At 40.7% G+C, this 19,426-nt stretch overlaps 1 protein-coding gene across 3 annotated transcripts in view; it reads left to right on the top strand.

Moving 5' to 3' along the window:
• NUP153 (nucleoporin 153) overlaps positions 1–14,209 on the top strand; it is a 62,922-nt gene extending 48,713 nt beyond the window's left edge. For 2 of the 3 annotated variants that reach the window (XM_063451684.1, XM_063451686.1), the window contains exons 18-22: positions 132–908; positions 7,657–8,385; positions 8,812–9,072; positions 12,016–12,199; positions 13,113–14,209. In XM_063451684.1, the coding sequence (XP_063307754.1) occupies positions 132–908; positions 7,657–8,385; positions 8,812–9,072; positions 12,016–12,199; positions 13,113–13,185 (2,024 nt within the window). In that variant the 3' untranslated portion in view covers positions 13,186–14,209. The remainder of the gene's footprint in view (positions 1–131; positions 909–7,656; positions 8,386–8,811; positions 9,073–12,015; positions 12,200–13,112) is intronic. The other variant, XM_063451687.1, reaches the window with a different exon arrangement.
• The last annotated feature ends 5,217 nt before the right edge of the window (positions 14,210–19,426 follow it).

A 19,426-nucleotide genomic window follows, 5' to 3' on the forward strand; every position in this document is an offset into this window, starting at 1 on the left:
GGATTTGTTAGAACTACAGAAGCTCTAAAGCCTGTTGATTTGTAGAAAATGTAAGAGTTGTGGCTGTGGTTCCAGGTGTTTTGTGTTTGTGCTTTTTAGTAATTTTTTTTGTTTTCTGATGGTTTTGTTAGGTTTTGCATCTCCATCCATTTCCTCTGGGTCGCCCGCTCCATCCTTTAAGTTTGGATTACAGTCTTCAAGCAATACAGACGTTACCCCTAGCACAAATGCTCCTTCTGTTGGATTTTCTTTCCCAAAAGTTACCGGGGACTTTAAATTTGGTATAGCATCCTCTGCTGCTACGGCAGCTGATGAAAAGAAAGATACTGGCTTTTCATTTGGAAGCACCATTGCCACAAGTAATCCAGTATCAGGATTTCAGTTTGGTACTAGTATTCCTGCCTCCACTGACAAGGAAGGCATAAATAAGTCCGTGACAAGTGGCTTCTCTTTTGGAACCACATCCAGTATTGCTGCTTCATCTACTGCTACAGAGAGTTCAGTGAGTTCTGGCATACAAAGCCAGCTTACAAAAGACAAGTCCTGTTTGCCACTCACTTTTGGAACAAAAGAATCTGACAATAAAAAAAATGAAACACCTGCTGTAAGCTTTTCTTTTGGCAAAGTAGAACAAAATAAGGAAGCATCGTCTTCTTTTGTTTTTGGAAGAAAAGATGAAAAGCCAGACTCTACTACAACAGGACAGTCACTGCTTTTTGGCAAGAAAAGTGAGGGGGATGAACCAAATCAGTTTGCGTTTGGAAAATCAGAGCAAACCAAAGACAATAATCCAACACCACCCACATTTGCATTTGGTGTGTCTAAGCCTGTAGAGGTAGAGAAGAATGAGGCTGATAAGACTGCAAAACCACTCTTTCCCTTTGGCTCTCAACCCGGCACCACAACAGGTAAGTGTTGACATAAAGTAGTAATCCTTTGCCTCCTGAAGAGACTATTTCTATTAAATTTTTTGGGAAATTAGTTAAAATATTGTTTAGTAAAAATGAATCAAGCCTCTTAAGAACAGTTTAACTTCTTACCTGGGGTTCACCAGGCACTTCTCCCAGCCTCAATGCCAACTAGAAGTTCTCTGCTTGAGCCAAGCGTAGTGGCTGTCAGCCAATGAGCTGGCCGTGCACTTTGAGGTTTGGCTCAGGTGAGCACTTAAACTCCTAGGTAGTTGCAACTCTCCTTGTAGCTGAGAGGAAGCCAGGAGCGACACCTGGTGGACCCCAGGTTAGAAGTCAAACTGTCCTACGATGCACTGTAGTGGTTATGGTGCTTGGTTTGTTCCTTTTTAAATGCAATGAATTTCAATTCAAAGTTAACTCCCAATTACTTGGAAAGAGAAGCAAGTTAAAGGGACATGCATCACTTTATAATTAAAAAATAAAAGAAAAATTATAGATATATACATTTTATTATATTATTTTTAAACAAATTTAAAAGCAAATTAAAACAAGAAACTTTGTAATGTTTATAAATGTCAGATTTAATTTTACTGCAAGATGAAGAAATCTTCCAACTGTACATGTGGAAATTTGTCAGGCAGGCCCAGGGCACCTTTGCATTCCAAGCGATGGGATATTGATCTGTGATCCCCATGGAGTGGGTGTGGCGAACATAAGAAAGAAGCAAATAAAAATGGAAAAAATAAAATCATTTTCCTGCAGAGTAAGGCAACAATCTTTTAAATGAGACATTTGTCTCAAAATGATGCATGTCCCTTTGATTACTATTTATTTTCTTCTCCATGTTTCCTAGGCTGACTTCTTTTTTTTTTTTTTTTTTTTTTTTTTTTATCTTCCCTCCTTATTTTCCTCATTTTGTATCAAAACCATGACCAAGAGGTCAGTAGCATAATAGCTGCTAATATAACATGCATAGATGCTGTGAGCCAGTTGCATGCATGTGGTAATCAAAGTTTGTTGGCAAACCATGTCAGCCAATAAATCTCTCGAGGGATCAAAACCACTAAATCTTAAAGGGACACTATAGTCACCAGAAGGGGGGCTTAAATGCGTGGGGGGGGGCAAGCCACCTAAATTTGGGGGTTTTCACTATAGGGTCAGGAATACATGTTTGTGTTTCTGACCCTATAGTGATCCTTTAATTTTGGTGCATAGAGGCTGTCACTACGGTCTGACAAATGTAAGCATTGTTGTTTGTGAGAAATTAAGTTTTAAATTTGTTTGCCAGTATACCTCTAGTGGCTTTTCCTAGTGCAGACTTTCCATTGTGAAGTATTCTGTTTTGGCATAATCACACCTTGCAGGGCCAGATTTCCCATTAGGCAGAGTAGGTGCCTGTTTTCAGCACTTATGATGTGCATTTTTTTTTAACTTAAATAGGCTGGTGGGGATATAGAAATATTTGGAGCCTCCTTAGTCCAGTCAGCCTTAATAACAGAGCTGCAGGTACAGTTTGACATTGTGTAAAACTCAGTGCTGTTCCAGCGTCTCCAGTTTGTGTGTGTGCAAGGCTGGACAGGAAGATTTAAGGGATCACTTCCAATCTGCCCACTAGTAACTGCTAGTGATGCACCCAAATGAAAATTCTGGTCCGAAACCAAAAATTCAGGATGCCCTTGACTGGAAACCGAAAATGACTTTTTTGTTTTTTGTTTTTTTTGTTCCCCCAAATCATTTTTAAAGTTTTTTTTTTTCCTATAGTTTTATTATTAGACTTTTAAAGAATTTTATCTAATATGGAAAAACTTCCTTTCTCTCTCTTTTAGTGGTCCCCCGCTTAATGTTCCTCTCTCCCCTCCCTCTTTTAGTGTTCTTTCTCCCCCCTACTTCCGAGTCCCATAGTGTTCTTTTCCCCATCCCCTGTCCCATAGTGTTCCCTACCACCCCTGTCCCATAGTGTTCCCTACCACCCCTGTCCCATAGTGTTCCCTACCACCCCCGTCCCATAGTGTTCCCTACCACCCCTGTCCCATAGTGTTCCCTACCACCCCCGTCCCATAGTGTTCCCTACCACCCCCGTCCCATAGTGTTCCCTACCACCCCCGTCCCATAGTGTTCCCTACCACCCCCGTCCCATAGTGTTCCCTACCACCCCCGGTCCCATAGTGTTCCCTACCACCCCCGGTCCCATAGTGTTCCCTACCACCCCCGGTCCCATAGTGTTCCCTACCACCCCCGGTCCCATAGTGTTCCCTACCACCCCCGGTCCCATAGTGTTCCCTACCACCCCCGGTCCCATAGTGTTCCCTACCACCCCCGGTCCCATAGTGTTCCCTACCACCCCCGGTCCCATAGTGTTCCCTACCACCCCCGGTCCCATAGTGTTCCCTACCACCCCCGAACCCATAGTGTTCCCTACCACCCCCGAACCCATAGTGTTCCCTACCACCCCCGAACCCATAGTGTTCCCTACCACCCCCGAACCCATAGTGTTCCCTACCACCCCCGAACCCATAGTGTTCCCTACCACCCCCGAACCCATAGTGTTCCCTACCACCCCCGAACCCATAGTGTTCCCTACCACCCCCGAACCCATAGTGTTCCCTACCACCCCCGAACCCATAGTGTTCCCTACCACCCCCGAACCCATAGTGTTCCCTACCACCCCCGAACCCATAGTGTTCCCTACCACCCCCGAACCCATAGTGTTCCCTACCACCCCCGAACCCATAGTGTTCCCTACCACCCCCGAACCCATAGTGTTCCCTACCACCCCCGAACCCATAGTGTTCCCTACCACCCCCGAACCCATAGTGTTCCCTACCACCCCCGAACCCATAGTGTTCCCTACCACCCCCGAACCCATAGTGTTCCCTACCACCCCCGAACCCATAGTGTTCCCTACCACCCCCGAACCCATAGTGTTCCCTACCACCCCCGAACCCATAGTGTTCCCTACCACCCCCGAACCCATAGTGTTCCCTACCACCCCCGAACCCATAGTGTTCCCTACCACCCCCGAACCCATAGTGCCCCTCTCACCTCCTAGGTCCCCGCTCCACGGCTTGTCTCCTGGTAGCGTGGCCGAGCAGAGCCGTGCGCACCGCGGTACACAAACTTATTTTTCCTGCACACGGACGGACTGACAGGAAGTGCTCTCTGTGAGCACCTACTTTCAGTCCAGCCGGGTACAGGAAAAATAAGTTCCTTTACTGCTGTGCGCCCTCCCCCCGGGCCAGTACACTTTAAGGCGGCTGCTTGTGCCGCCTTATGGACGAGCCGGCCCACTCATTCATTATCGGTATTGCTGGTGAATATTGTCTGATACCGATACTTACAAAAAATCTGAATATTGGCCGATATCATCAAAGCCGATAATCTGTCAATCCCTACTGGGGTCACCTTAGAATTTTGTGCCTGTAGGCACCTAACTTGTAAATCCTGCATTGACACCAAGCATGACTTTAAAAGCTTGGTGATGCTTATCTATGAGAAGTACCGGATTGCTGAAACATGGCAGTTGCTGTAAATGTGCTGCTGGTCCTCGGTATTTCACTGTGAATCTAATAATTAGAACAGGGGTCCTCAAACTACGGTCCGGAACCCAGCCCAAGCACTCGTCGCCACCCGATGGGCCCTATATTTTCAGGGGCCCAGTCAGCGCAGCCGCAAAGTAGTGCTGGGAGGAAGTGACGGCCGGTCGTTTCCTCCCAGCTCACTCTGTGCGGGAAGGAAGAGAGCCAGGCTGCGGAAGCTACGCCGACTCCGATCAGCCACAGCCACCCTCCTGCAAAATTAGCTGTGTCTGTCTGTGTCTGTCTCTGTCTGTCTCTGTCTGTCTCTGTCTGTCTCTGTCTGTCTCTGTCTGTCTCTGTCTCTCTGTCTGTCTCTGTCTGTCTGTCTCTGTCTGTCTGTCTCTGTCTGTCTGTCTCTGTCTGTCTGTCTCTGTCTGTCTGTCTGTCTCTGTCTGTCTGTCTGTCTCTGTCTGTCTGTCTCTGTCTGTCTGTCTCTGTCTGTCTGTCTCTGTCTGTCTGTCTCTCTGTCTGTCTCTCTGTCTGTCTCTCTGTCTGTCTCTCTGTCTGTCTCTCTGTCTGTCTCTCTGTCTGTCTCTCTGTCTGTCTCTCTGTCTGTCTCTCTGTCTGTCTCTCTGTCTGTCTCTCTGTCTGTCTCTCTGTCTGTCTCTCTGTCTGTCTCTCTGTCTGTCTCTCTGTCTGTGTCTGTCTGTGTCTGTCTGTCTGTCTGTGTCTCTGTCTGTCTCTGTCTGTCTCTGTCTGTCTCTGTCTGTCTCTGTCTGTCTCTGTCTGTCTCTGTCTGTCTCTGTCTGTCTCTGTCTGTCTCTGTCTGTCTCTGTCTCTGTCTGTCTGTCTGTCTCTGTCTCTGTCTGTCTGTCTGTCTCTGTCTGTCTCTGTCTGTGTGTCTGTCTCTGTCTGTGTCTCTGTCTGTGTCTCTGTCTGTCTGTCTCTGTCTGTGTCTCTGTCTGTGTCTCTGTCTGTGTCTCTGTCTGTGTCTCTGTCTGTGTCTCTGTCTGTGTCTCTGTCTGTGTCTCTGTCTGTGTCTCTGTCTGTGTCTCTGTCTGTGTCTCTGTCTGTGTCTCTGTCTGTGTCTGTCTCTGTCTGTCTCTGTCTGTCTCTGTCTGTCTCTGTCTGTCTCTGTCTGTCTCTGTCTGTCTCTGTCTGTCTCTGTCTGTCTCTGTCTGTCTCTGTCTGTCTCTGTCTGTCTCTGTCTGTGTCTCTGTCTGTGTCTCTGTCTGTGTCTCTGTCTGTCTCTGTCTGTCTCTGTCTGTGTCTCTGTCTGTCTCTGTCTGTGTCTCTGTCTGTGTCTCTGTCTGTGTCTCTGTCTGTGTCTCTGTCTGTGTCTCTGTCTGTGTCTCTGTCTGTGTCTGTCTGTCTGTGTCTCTGTCTGTGTCTCTGTCTGTGTCTCTGTCTGTGTCTCTGTCTGTGTCTCTGTCTGTGTCTCTGTCTGTGTCTCTGTCTGTGTCTGTCTGTCTGTCTCTGTCTTTGTCTGTCTGTCTGTCTCTGTCTTTGTCTGTGTCTGTCGCATAGGAATTCGTTAATATTTTTTATAGTCTGGTCCCCAACAGTGTCTGAGGGACCGTGAACTGGCCCCCTGTTTTAAAAAGTTTGAGGACCCCTGAATTAGATGGTACTCGAATATTATGAATGCGTTTTAATTTGAGTAAATTCATCTTATGTTTGACCTTTATATTCTCTCATATAGAATATGCTGTTGGTACAATTGATTTGAATTAAATAGACAATATAGGCACCAGAACATCTACTGCTTAATGTTGTGGTTCTGGGGCAAATACCATGCGTATCAAACAGTGTAAACACTGCCTTTTCTGAGAAAGCAGTGTTACTGCTGCCTAATGCCACCTCTAGTGGTTGTCACTCCGACTTTTTGGTTGAGGTCTTGCAAAGATTGCAGGACCGATCTTTGGTATCTCAATTGGTACGCATTGTGTAGAGATGCTCAATGCTCCCCATAGATTCATTGAGTCAATGCATCTCTATGAGGAGATTCTGATTTGTGCTCACTAGCCTATGGTGAAGCATTGGGTTGGCTGAGGTCATCCGTACTGATGTCTCAGCCAGCGTGGAGTGGCGGCTACAGCAAGACCAGAGCGCTAAGGGAAGTAAAAAGCTTTATTGAATTTAAGTTTAGTCCGGATATCTAAACAGTTAGTATAGAATCACTATAGGGTCAGGAACACAAACATGTATTCCTGACCCTATAAGGTTAAAACCACCATCTAGCCCCCCTGGCTCCATAAATATAGCAATATCTTACTGTATTCAAGCCAGAAGCTGTAGATCTGCATGCTGTTTGCCTAAAAAAAAAAAAGCAGTCTGCTGACATCATCAGAAGTGGTAGCCTGATCCAATCACAGTGCTTCTCTATAGGATTGGCTGAGACTGACAAGGAGGCAGATCAGGGACAGAGCCAGCATGATTCAAACACAGCCCTGGACAATCAGCATCTCCTCATTGAGAGAAATTGAATCAATGAATCTCTATGAGGAAAGTTCAGTGTCTGTATGCAGAGGGAGGAGATACTGAATGTTTGGATGCATTTTAGGCAGCCATGACCCAGGAAGGATCTCTAACAGCTATCTGAGGAGTGGCCAGTGAAGTTATGCATTTTCTCTGAAAAGACAGTGTTTACAGCAAAAAGCCTGAAGGTAATGATTCTACTCACCAGAACAAATTCAATAAGCTGTAGTTGTTCTAGTGACTATAGTGTCCCTTTAAAAAAATAAAGTGCACCCACATTATACAATACATAGGTTTATGTCTCAGAACTTCAATTGCCCTAATTAATTTCAAATATATCTGAGCTTGGGCGTATCTCAAGTGTGAATAGTACAATTCACACTATCGGGGTTTATTCACTAAAGTGGGAATTGCAAATGTTAAGGCAAAATAGCCAAACTTGCTTTTGCTATTTTTTTTTCCACTTTGAAATCTTGCTTCAGTGAATAACCCTGTATGTGCAATACAGTAAATAAAATCTGTAATCTAACCAAAGGATGTATTCGTATTCCGATTTTAAAATGTGTAAAAATTAAAAAAAAAAAATTAATCTAAAGCTTTTATTAGAAATGGCCCATATGGTATTGCTGTATTTCTTGTACACTTTATATATAAATTGTTTTACCCATATTTTTGTATATCTACATTTGTTATATTAAGAATTTGTCCTAGCTTTGACTTTTTTTATATTTTTTTTTATTTAATATTTCTAGATGCTGGAGCATCAAAGCAAACATTCAGTTTTATGAGCAGTGGTTCCACCAGTGGTGTTCAGCAGAGTTCAGCAATCTCTAGCAGTTTATATGGTATTACTGCTCCATCTAGTACGCCCGTGAATCCCAGTGGTGTGTTTGGCAGTGCTGCTCAGACAAGCGCCCCTGCAGGTTCTGGCAGTGTGTTTGGAAGTGCAGCTCCATCAGGTGCCTCCACGAACTCAGGCAGTGTATTTGGAAGCTCTGTAGCACCTGGTGCTTCTTCCAGCTCTGGTAATGTATTTGGCAGCGTTGTCCCAACTACAACTGCTGCAAGCTCTACCAGTGTGTTTGGCAGTGCAGCTACTTTGAATGCCTCTGCAAGTTCAGTCATGTTCAGTGGTGCCGCCCCTGCTAGCACTACCAGTTCTAGTAGTGTGTTTGGTAATACAGCACCTACAAGCACTTTGGCAAACTCAAACAGCATGTTTGGAAACTCTGGAGCAGTCAACAATCCCACAGGATCATTTGTCTTTGGCCAGCCCACCAGCACTGCGGGTGGTTCTGTTTTTGGCAACACAGCTGAATCAAAGCCAGCCTTTGTGTTTGCTGGTTCGGAAAGTAAGCCATCGACAGCCACCAGCACAGCTGCTTCTGCCACTCCATTTGTCTTTGGAGCAGGTACCACCAGCACAGTGTCTGCAACACCAGGCTTCAACTTTGGTTCAACAAACACATCAAATGCTCTAGGTATGAAAGACACTTGATCACCAAATAATGACCTGTGCATTAGTCGTTGATGCAAGTAGTGTATTCCACTAGAATGTTGTTTTTTCTTTGTTTTGTAAGATCGAAAGCTTAATTACCACCAATCTTCACCTCTGTTATTCTGAATGTAAAAATGTAATTGATTGCTCTGGGTTATTTACCTTTGTTAAATGTAATGTATATATGTATTATTTCTGACAAATAGCAAGGTTTCCAAACCATTTACTTATTGGTCTGCATGCTAAATTGTCATGGCTAGTCACGTTTTACTTTCACTTGTATTTATACTGTACTACTCTTCACGTGTGATTTTTATTAAAATCGTCTTCAACCAAACTAGAGAAATGTTGAATAATTAGACATATTCCACAATGTGGGTGCTAATTCTTGTTTTCCATTTCTTTCCAGGCACAAGCTCCTCTCCGTTTATATTTGGTGGTCCAACTCCTCCTGCTCCCAGTGGACTGCCAGCCTCCAACCCTGTGCCAGCATTTGGGGCCAACCAGTCTGCTACTCCAGCTTTTGGCACTTCATCAACAACGTCCTTGTTTCCAGCTAGTTCTCAATCTGTGCCAGGCTTTGGCTCCCTAACTAGCTCTGCCCAGCCTCCTATGTTTGGCCAGCAAGCGACCCAACCTGCTTTTGGATCTAGTACAGCTCCTGCTGCTGGTAAGTGAGATTGTTTGGCCTAGTCTGTTGTCAAATTGTATCTATCCTATGCATATCCCTGCTGTTATATATGTTAAACTAATGGCATTTTAGTTGGGTAAAAAGCGCCTTGACACACACATTCTGTGTAATAGAGGGAAAGCCTGTGTGTACTGTGCATTTACATAAAGTATACTGTATACAAAATGTTTACAGTAGATGTAACCAGTGTACACACCACTCTGACAGTAAAATTGGACAGCTTAGTACAGTACTAATTATTTTTTTATATTTAACTATGTAGATCACAATACGTTGTCACAGGCCACACTACCAAGCATACCCATGACTGTGTTCTATGGGTTAAAAAGTTATTTGTCTGCATTACAATAATGGTAACGCCGCCAAAGCTTAACTGTTTTAAAAGCTGCCTCTACCAAGGTTGCATCAATCTTGACGATCTCAACCAATCCAATGCTTTCCTATAGGAAAACATTGTGAGACTATTGCGCATGCACAGAAAAAAATTTCTTCATAGATGCATTGTATCAATCCCTCTCTATGGGGAACATTCAGCACCTCCAGGCACAACATGGAGACGATGAGCGTAAATGCTGCACACTGTGCAACGTTGATCCAGGAAGCACCACTAGTGACTGTCACTAGAGTTATTACTAGGCAGCAATGTAAACACTGCCATTTCTCTGACTTCAGTATTTACATTGAAAAGTGTGCAGGGACTGGCTGTAGACTTAACTACATTAAGCTGCAGTGGTTCTGGTGACAATGGTGTTCCTTTAAGAATTTTTTTTTTTTTTTTTTTTTTTTTAAACGTTGGAAAAACCTGGCTCCTAGATTCCAAGCAAATTTGTCAAGTTCTGTTATAAAGGGAGGTTTACTATGAACAAAAATAATCACAGTGCATACATAAAAAAAATGATTTACACCAACAAACCATTATAAAAACAAGATAATAACAGAAAATCCTTATTACTGGCATTGCTAGTACAGTAATTGCTCTGTACCTGGTGAGTACCAGTAGGGAAATTGGCAACTCACAAACTAGATTTGACTATCAGGCAATCACGTGGCTCCTTTTCATGTCATAGTTTTTATATCCTTGGTGTCAATCTCAGTCTCCAAACTGGCCCTGAAGAAAAGGTACAGGCCAGAGGGTATGCATAACTCGAGGAATTCCAGGTGGATTACACCTCCCCTCTCGCATATGGGCCAATTTAAACCCTAAATTCTCTATAAATAGCTTATTAAAAAAAAAAAAAAAAAAAAATCACATACTCTGTGCCTAACACAGAAGTTATTTTTATGTGACCTAATGACTTACTAAAGCAGTCTACCGCAGCTCCCCTATATGTTCTATGGTACACTAGTCTTGCTTGGACCTCATTTTTAGGACAAACTTTCACCATTCTGAAATTTATAATGTAGAATTGGTGGACAGCACACAGATCTACAGCGTGTGAAGGAGATCTCCCTATCATGTTGTGATCACACATTATAGAGCACTTAGAGTGCTCTATAGTGTGTAGGGGAAATCCTTCTGATGTCAGAAGGGTCATAAACTGTATTGGCATAGGCTTGTGTTAGAGTTAGGTTAGAGGGTTAGATTTAGAATTAATGCCCAAAGTTGTCACTGTTTAGTATATCAACATCACTGATAGTGTCACTTCACCAAATGTATCGATGTATTTTTCCTGTCCTATGGTGGCAGTACCATATAGTATTGTCATCTATAGGACAAGTAGCCAGAATCCTGTTATGAAGAAAATACATTCCCCTCCCACCATTCCCTTATTTGGCGATACTCACGCGTCCCCTTCGGTTTATGCCTGTCCCGCGAATGGGACACACAGTACTGAGGAACTCTGGGACAGCAGAGAACACCAGTGCAATTGATGTGCAGATACAGGATGTTGTCGAACAATGCAGAGCATATTAACACCCAGGTGGTTGTATGATTGTACACTTGGTCCTGACTTTAACATTGTATGTCTGCTAAGGCAGACATTACCTGGCAATCCAGCAGGGAATGTTGGTGGGTGGTGTTTTCATTAGTTATGCTGGTAAGGGCAGACATTACAGGTTCCTCAAGCACCTTTTAAGGGTGCTTACTGCAGTTGTACTCGATGATTGCATCAGAATGCAAATATGACTACCTTACTGTAGTTTGATACAGTTTTTAAAACTCCCTATGAAAACTAAATGTATTTTGGAAAACAAAACTAAAGATAGCCAGGTTTGTGATAAAATGGTTAAATCGATTGTCTAATGCTTACATAAGTATCCTACGGAGTCTACTTTCCACAAATCTTTACTTTTGTGTAGTGGTTTTGGATTCTGTGACAACTATAGTATTCTCAGAATACCACATTTTATGAAGGTTTAGCTATACAACAGTAATTCACTCCTTTATAGTGACACATAGAGCATATCGGCTCGCTGAAGTGCTTCTTGACTCTGTCAAACAGTTTATAGAAGTACAGCTTTCAATCGAAAAAAATCATTTTTATAACTGGGCGCCAAAACTCCTCTATGGCTGTCACTTGCAGCCAGATATTTTCTTCCTCTACCGTTCCCTCCTCAAATATAGCAGTAGTTGCAGCTTATTGAAAACCACCAGGACGCTGCTGACCAAAAATTATTTTCTTCAATAAATGGCTGTTTTTATTGCGTTTCATATACTTGTAGGGAATCATAAGAAAAGCCCTATTTCTTTACGAAATACACACATGCATGCACTTGAGCAGAAAGTCTTAAATTATGGTTCATTAAACGCACACAAAGTGCCAAATTTGCCTGTGTGCGCGTGCGTGCGCATGTGTATTTTAGAATGTAAATTTTTTTGTATTGTCTGCTTATTTTTTTAAAATTCTACTGGTATAGTATCTTACAGTTAAATCACTTAAGCTTCTTCAAACATTAACCATATTTCATACTGTCTTTTAGCCGCCCCTAGTTTCCAGTTTGGAGGCAATACAAACTTCAACTTCGCTAGCGGAAGTTCCCCTGGTGGGGTGTTCACATTTGGCTCCAGTTCAACAGGATCATCCTCACAGCCTTCATCATCATCATCTGGCTTTGCCTTTAACCAGGCACAAACTTTTAACCAGGCCCCAGCCTTCAACATGGGGTAAGTGCTGGAAAATACTGTCAATGTCTATCAGACTGCTTTATTGACTGTAAACTGTGAATCCCCCAGAACTAAAAATACAAAATGACGATGGAAAAAATATATATTTTTAGAGAACGTTGGCCATCTAGTGGCAAATGTTAGGGAATTCAGTCCACAGCTAAAATAGCAACAGTACTTCTTATCTTTCCATAATATCTCTATTAAATGGATATATAGAAACATCTTAACATGTAGATACAAATATCACATTCTTTATTTATTTTTTTATTTTAAAAACTACCTCTTTAACACCATGATGTTGACCGTACACAACTTACAATTTCGTGACAAGGAATTGTGATTTTGCACTTGTTTATGGTGGAGCAGGTCTGTCCACTTTTGGTAGAAGTAAACTAAATAGATGTACATCCTTTAACTTTTGTGCTTTCCTGGAGGAGAACTTGTTCATGTATATGAATTGTTTGCATTAATTCAGTAACTAATCCGTACAATGGGAATGGTGTAAACACTGTACACACAGTTCACCTTTCTCATGCTTTTAATGATGTTTTAATACAGAAATTCCCAATGCAACAGATGCTAAAAGATATTAAGCAGGCTAAATATTCAGCCACCATAAAAATAAATAAAATGCATATCCAAATATTAATTTGGAAAATTGAGTTCCTTTTTTAATTGCTTGAACATCTAAGTAAGGTTATACAGGATTAACATTGCATAGACTAAAGTAAATTGTCACTTTTTTTTTTCACCGAGCTGTCAGCATTTTGCAGTGTTATATGCTATACTGTGTGTTTTTAAGAATGCACTTTAATTGATTTGTGAACTCCGTGGTGCCCTGACGTATTTCTAGCAAATATTATCGATCCTACCAGCAGCATTAACACATACATTATCATCTCCCTTTCAGAGCCAATGGAAGAAGTACTCCTGCATCTACAATATCCACTCGAAAGATAAAAACTGCCCGGAGAAGGAAATAAGTCAAAATTTCATACAAAGACTTGCAGTTATTACAACAAATGGTTTCCTGCATTGTGCATATGCTGAAGTGTACCTCATGCTGTGTTTAGTGGAAGTCAGATCTGCCCAAGGACATATATTGCTGAAACATTTACCTTTTTTTATTTTTTTTATTTTTTTTCTTCTATTACTAAACCTTGGTGATGGGAAGTTTCTTAAGCGAAATATCAGCTTACTGCAACCCCATCACAACTTGGCATGATCTGGCTATACAAGTGAATATAGCCTGCACAGTGAATGGCTTTTGTATAATACCTCTTTCATCTGCACCACTATTTTATCAGCGCTTTGAAGTTTTAATTACCAGTGAGGGGATCTGTATAGCGTAGAGAATGATGACTGATTTCTATGCTGCGTTTGTGCTGGTGTATGTGTGAAATTGATTGTATTGTGCTCCAAACCTTTTCTGATAGATGATGATTGATTACAGGATGGTCCCTGAACAGGATTTGTTAGATATGTAGTACTACGGTCAATAAATAAATGCGCTTTTTTTTTTTTTTGGCCTACCCTCTTTCTAGTTTCCTGTCACCCTTTTTCTTTTTTGTTTTATGATCTACGTGTAAATATAATTTGTTTTTTGCTGCATACTTTTCTGCATAACCTGAATCTGTGAACTTGAATTTTAATTTTTTTTGTTACAGCAAATCTTTTTGTTTAGAATTGTCTAAAAATTTTATTGTGTAAATCTCATTATTCAAAGTTGCCTAATTCCATAATAAAAATTTAGTCTTTAAAGATAATTGGGAATTCTTTAAAGCATTAGTTTATTGGCTTTTCTGATCCATTTTTGTTTGGACCAAAAACCAGTATTGTACAAAGTATTAAGTATATATTTTTATATTTACACAAATGGACTGTGGTGACTTTGGATAATAAGTAAGTTTAATATTAAAGCCATGTTTATTACAGTATAATTAACATGTTAAACCACGGGATAAATGCCATCAATAAAATTATGAAATACATTTTGTTTTAACTCTACCAATATGGATTTCAAGCTCGTTCTGTTCAATTGAGCTATTATATCGTTTTTACAATGCAAAACCTTTGATGGTAGTTTTTTCTAATAATTTCTTAATAGGGCATATTAAAAGGCTTAATTTATTCAAAGTATTTGCATTATCACAACATTTTAGTACCATGTTATATTTGTACTTACTGGAAGCTAATCCAGTTTTCCCACGGCTATGTGTCTGTTTCCAACTGTAATTTCTTGCATTATAAAGTACATCCAGAAAACAAATATACCTTTTGAAGTTTAAACCATTTTATTAAGTGTTTGAGGTCAAAGACACTGTCAATAACAGTACAGCTATTTATCTTTGGTATGTTATTAGTTCAGTCAGCAAATTCTTAATCCATAAAGCAACAGAAGAGAAGCCACCGTCTCAAATTGCAATCAAACGGTTATCCGCTAAGGAGATCCAATACTGGACTTCTCTCAGCCAGTGAGTATGGCCTTGCTTGGCTCACTGAAGTAGACTGAACCCAGAGGCAATCTACAAGGTTGTGGACATCTGGCATGACTCGAGTCTTAAAACAGTTTGACAATTACTCTGGGAGGGTGCCAGTGCACTCCTAGCATCATAATTACAGTGAGTGTAAGTTTGTGCTCGAGGGAATTGATAAACTACTGCCAAATTTTGAATGTTTAAGCTTGTCTGTGTGGTTGCAAACTTCCAATCAATGTAAAAAGCTTGATAAAGTTTGTATTTAGATTTGGAGATTCAGCCTGGATCCAGCCGAGGACATAAATGGAGATGCAGATCTGCCATCTCCAAGTGGCATTTTAGTCAACTGGATGAGTCCTTCATTTTTAGATTTTAATTTTTTTGTCTGAGACAATGAAGATCTTTAGGTACATTTCCTGATTTGAAGGTGATGGCATTAATTATAAGGTTTGAAATGGAAGTTAAAGTACCACTCTTGAGACTTGGAAATATTCTAACCATGTTGCAGGATCTGAGGGGCCAAGACATGTAGGTAAGTTGAGGCCTAATTCAAGAGTATATTCACTGAATACTTTATTTGGGAAATTATCGTGCCTGCATCTAAGGGGCAGGCAAAGTTGACATTAAAGGGACACTAGTCTCCAGAGCAACTACAAGTTGATGTAGTTGTTTTGCTGAGGGTAGCCTGTCTCTGCAGGGAAAAGGAAGTGTTTACATTACTGCCTAGTAACCACTCTTGTGGCATTCTCTGCATCGAGGCGCTGAACAGTTCCTCGTAGGGATGCATTGATTCAGTTGCATCTCTGAGAAGATGGTGATTGGTGCAGTGCTTAGTTTTGGTGCCCATACGTGTTGGCTTCCTAATTCTTTCCTATGGGGAAAGCATTGGATTGGCCAAGATAGTTTGTTGAGCTCGGCTAAGGAGGCTGGGTGGGGCCAGCTGCGAGGAGACCCATGTGACGCTGGAATAAAGAGAATTAAAATCACCTATTACTTTGCTAACATGAGGGTCAGGTACCAAAATTATGTTTTCACAGCTATGGTGACAGGAATACATGTATTTTTTTTCTTCAATTCTTTGTTTTATTGACATGATAGCATTATACAGTCATAGAATAAATTGTTACCAAGTTATATTAGCATGTTAAGCACGAGTAATGCACAGTGCAAGGCTTGGGGGATAGGTAAATCTCATTCTAAAATATTAAAAGTAGTTGCTAAATAGACATCAAAGCTAGCATTGGCATGGGTGTATTTAGAAAAGACTAGTACTAGCATAGGTAGATATAAACACATGTCACATACATTAGTAACAGGTGAGAACTATACCCTCTAAAAGGAGGCCCACTATGCCAATAGTGAAGAGCTAAAGAGCAACCAAGTGAGTCGTATCAATACAAGCAGAGTCATGCGTAAAAGCGGGAAACTTAAAACCTAGGGAAGTAAGCCTTAGTTTGTGATGAATTTGCCTGCCAAATGGTGGCTGAGTAACTATATCTGATGAAGAGCTCTCATTAAGTCTGTCCAGTTGCCATAAAGTTCAGGCCTCGCCCAACATGTTAGTATTTGTCACTAGAGTATTCCTTTAATGAATTGCAGGAGGACTGCATGAAAAAGATACTTTAAACTTGTAGGCAAAAATAATTGAACTATAGCTCTCCATATACAATTTTATGGAAAAGGTAGAATATGCTTAGGTGTTGATTCAGTTCCCAGTACAGCTTACATTACCACCCCATAGGTCTTGTGGTACCCAAATGTACTTTCTTAAATACAATGGGGTTAACTAGAAGACCGCCTGATCATCTTCCAGACTTTAATTGTAGAACAAACCTGCGGCCCTGCAATGGATGTTGCCCTGGGGTCACATTGTGTTGTGGCTGCAAAGATATTTCCTGTCTGATTATGGTCTTCCCTCCCATGAATGATTGAATGCTCGCAGGCCAGCCACTCCACCTTTCCTCCTGCTCGCAGTGCCAGATGAGCATCTGGCCTGCCTGAGCAGAGAAGAGCAGGGCTGGAACTGGAGGACGGGCGGTTCATCTTAAGTTAGGGGAAGAGGGGCTTGGGGGACCTTTCTGTGTAGTGGGGGGGAGAGAGGGGGGGTCAGTGTTTGAAATTAGAGTGCTGGGAGGAGGGGCAGTGTATTAAAAGTTGAGGGAGGGGTTGCAGTATATTGGATTTGTAGGCAGTGTGTTTGAGTCTTCATGGAGGCGCTGAACGCTCCCCATGGAGATGCTAATTGGTCGCGCAGGTTTTTTCCACACATACACAAGAGCCTCCCAATGCTTTCCTATGATGATCTCCGCAAAAATGAAGAACACACTCATAGGACTTGAAAACCAACAAGATACCGTCATTTGTTACATTCACTATTTCAGTCTCATTGCCAAACGTTTCCTAATTTGTCACGGTAGTTAGACTGAAATATTGGTTATATGCAAATACATATCTTCTTAAAATCGCTCTTTTGTTTAGTTTAAAGCCATATGAGCGTGGTGACATCCAGTGTCATGCAACTTTTTTTTTATATACTGTACTTTTCAAAATAAACATAAGTTTCTATAACTGAAGATTTATTTTTTTTGCGGCCCATATAAACTTTAAAAACTTATTTATTTGGCCTGTGTTACCCTTTGAGTTTGACATGCTTGTTGTAGTATATAATGGATTCATCTTGATTTCTGGGGTAGGTTGGTGTAGGGGTTGGTTAACTACTGGTTTAGGTTCAGTGTTGGGAATAATTGCTGATTTAGAGATGTGACCATATAATAGACCTCCAAGGTAAGCCAATTTAACCCCTTAAGACCGGAGGGTGTACTGTTACGCCCTATTTTAAGCGGCTCTAAACGCCGCCGGGCGTAATAGTACACCCTCCGTTTTTTTCTTACTTACCCGGTCGCCGGCGATCGCAATTGGGGGGACTCCCAGGGAGTCCCCCGCGGCACGTCTGTCATCCTGGAGCCCCCCCCCCCGGCCATGTGAGAGTGAGGTCCTTGCGAGGACCTCACAATCGCATGGCTGGGTTAGCTGGCTCAGGCATTGCCAGCAGTGGGACTAATTGTAATGACAGTCCCCCTGCTGGCTGGAAATAAATTAAAATTAAATTAATCAGTGTAAAAAAATAATAATATATATGATCTAAGTATATATATATATATATATATATATATATACACACATATATATATACACACACATATATATATATATATATATATATATATATATATATATATATATATATACACACACACACATACACTGTCTAGGTGTATTTTACTATTAATATATATATAGAATTATATATATTATCAAATTACACGTAGACTGATACTTATTAAATATATATAATTATTGTTATATATATTTATAGATAATATAAAATATGTAAATACGTAAAAAAATATATAGATGTTATTTCGTTCTAACTGTATTGTGATATTAATACATATATATTTATATCAAAATACACGTATAATGAAATAATATATATCTATATACCTATATACATAAATATATATCTATATATATACCTATAAATAAATAAAAATATTTTGAAAAAAATATATATATTTATTCTACATATATATTTATGTAATATTTTTACATAATTAGGTATCTTAATTAATTACAATTAGCGGGACCTGCCTGACAACCCATGCCGAAAGTATAGGGAATTTAATTTGCTAGCACTATATTTAACCCTATAACTTTCCAAGACACCATAAAACCTGTACATGGGGGGTACTGTTTTACTTGGGAGACTTTGCTGAACACAAATATTAGTGTTTTACAACAATGATATCGCCAGTAAAAGTGAAGTTTTTTGCATTTTTCACGCACAAACCGCATTTACACGGACGATATTATTGCTGTGATACTTTTTACTGTTTTGAAACACAAATATTTGTGTTCAGCGAAGTCTCCCGAGTACAACAGTACCCCTCATGTACAGGTTTTATGGTGTTTTCAAAAGTTACAGCATCAAATATAAGGCTTGTGTTTCATTTTTTTCACATTAAAATTCGCCAGATTGGTTACGTTACCTTTGAGACCCTATGGTAGCCCAAGAATGAAAATTACCCCTATGATGGCATACCATTTGCAATAGTAGACAACCCAAGGTATTGCAAATGGGGTATGTCCAGTCTTTTTTAGTAGCCACTTAGCCACAAACACTGGCCAAAATTGGCGTTTTTTGCTTTTTTCACACAAACAAATACTAACGCTAACTTTGGCCAGTGTTTGTGACCAAATGGCTACTAAAAAAGGCTGGACATACCCCATTTGCAATACCTTGGGTTGTCTTCTATTGCAAATGGTATGCCATTATGGGTGTAAATTTATTTCCTGGGCTACTATACAGTCTCAAAGGCAACGTAACCAATCTGGCGAATTTCAATTTCAAATGTAACGTGCTATATTTGACCCTGTAACTTCCCAAAACTCCATAAAACCTGTACATAGGGGGTACTGTTTTACACGTGAGACTTTGCTGAATACAAATGTGTGTATTTTATTGCAGTAAAAGCAAACAGTATTATGACATTGACAGTTAAAATGTCATGTAGAACTAAAAAAAAATATTTCTTATTTTCTCCCATTTTTTTTTTCATATTAAATTGTTTCATAGCTAAATATTTGATATTAAATGAAAGCCCTGTTTCCCCTGAATAAAATGATATATAATAAGGGGGTGCATTTAATATAAAAGAGGTGAATTATGGTTGGACAGACATAAAAA

The sequence above is a fragment of the Pelobates fuscus genome, chromosome 4 (genome assembly GCF_036172605.1).
Source record: "Pelobates fuscus isolate aPelFus1 chromosome 4, aPelFus1.pri, whole genome shotgun sequence".
NCBI classification, from domain to species: Eukaryota; Metazoa; Chordata; class Amphibia; order Anura; family Pelobatidae; genus Pelobates; species Pelobates fuscus.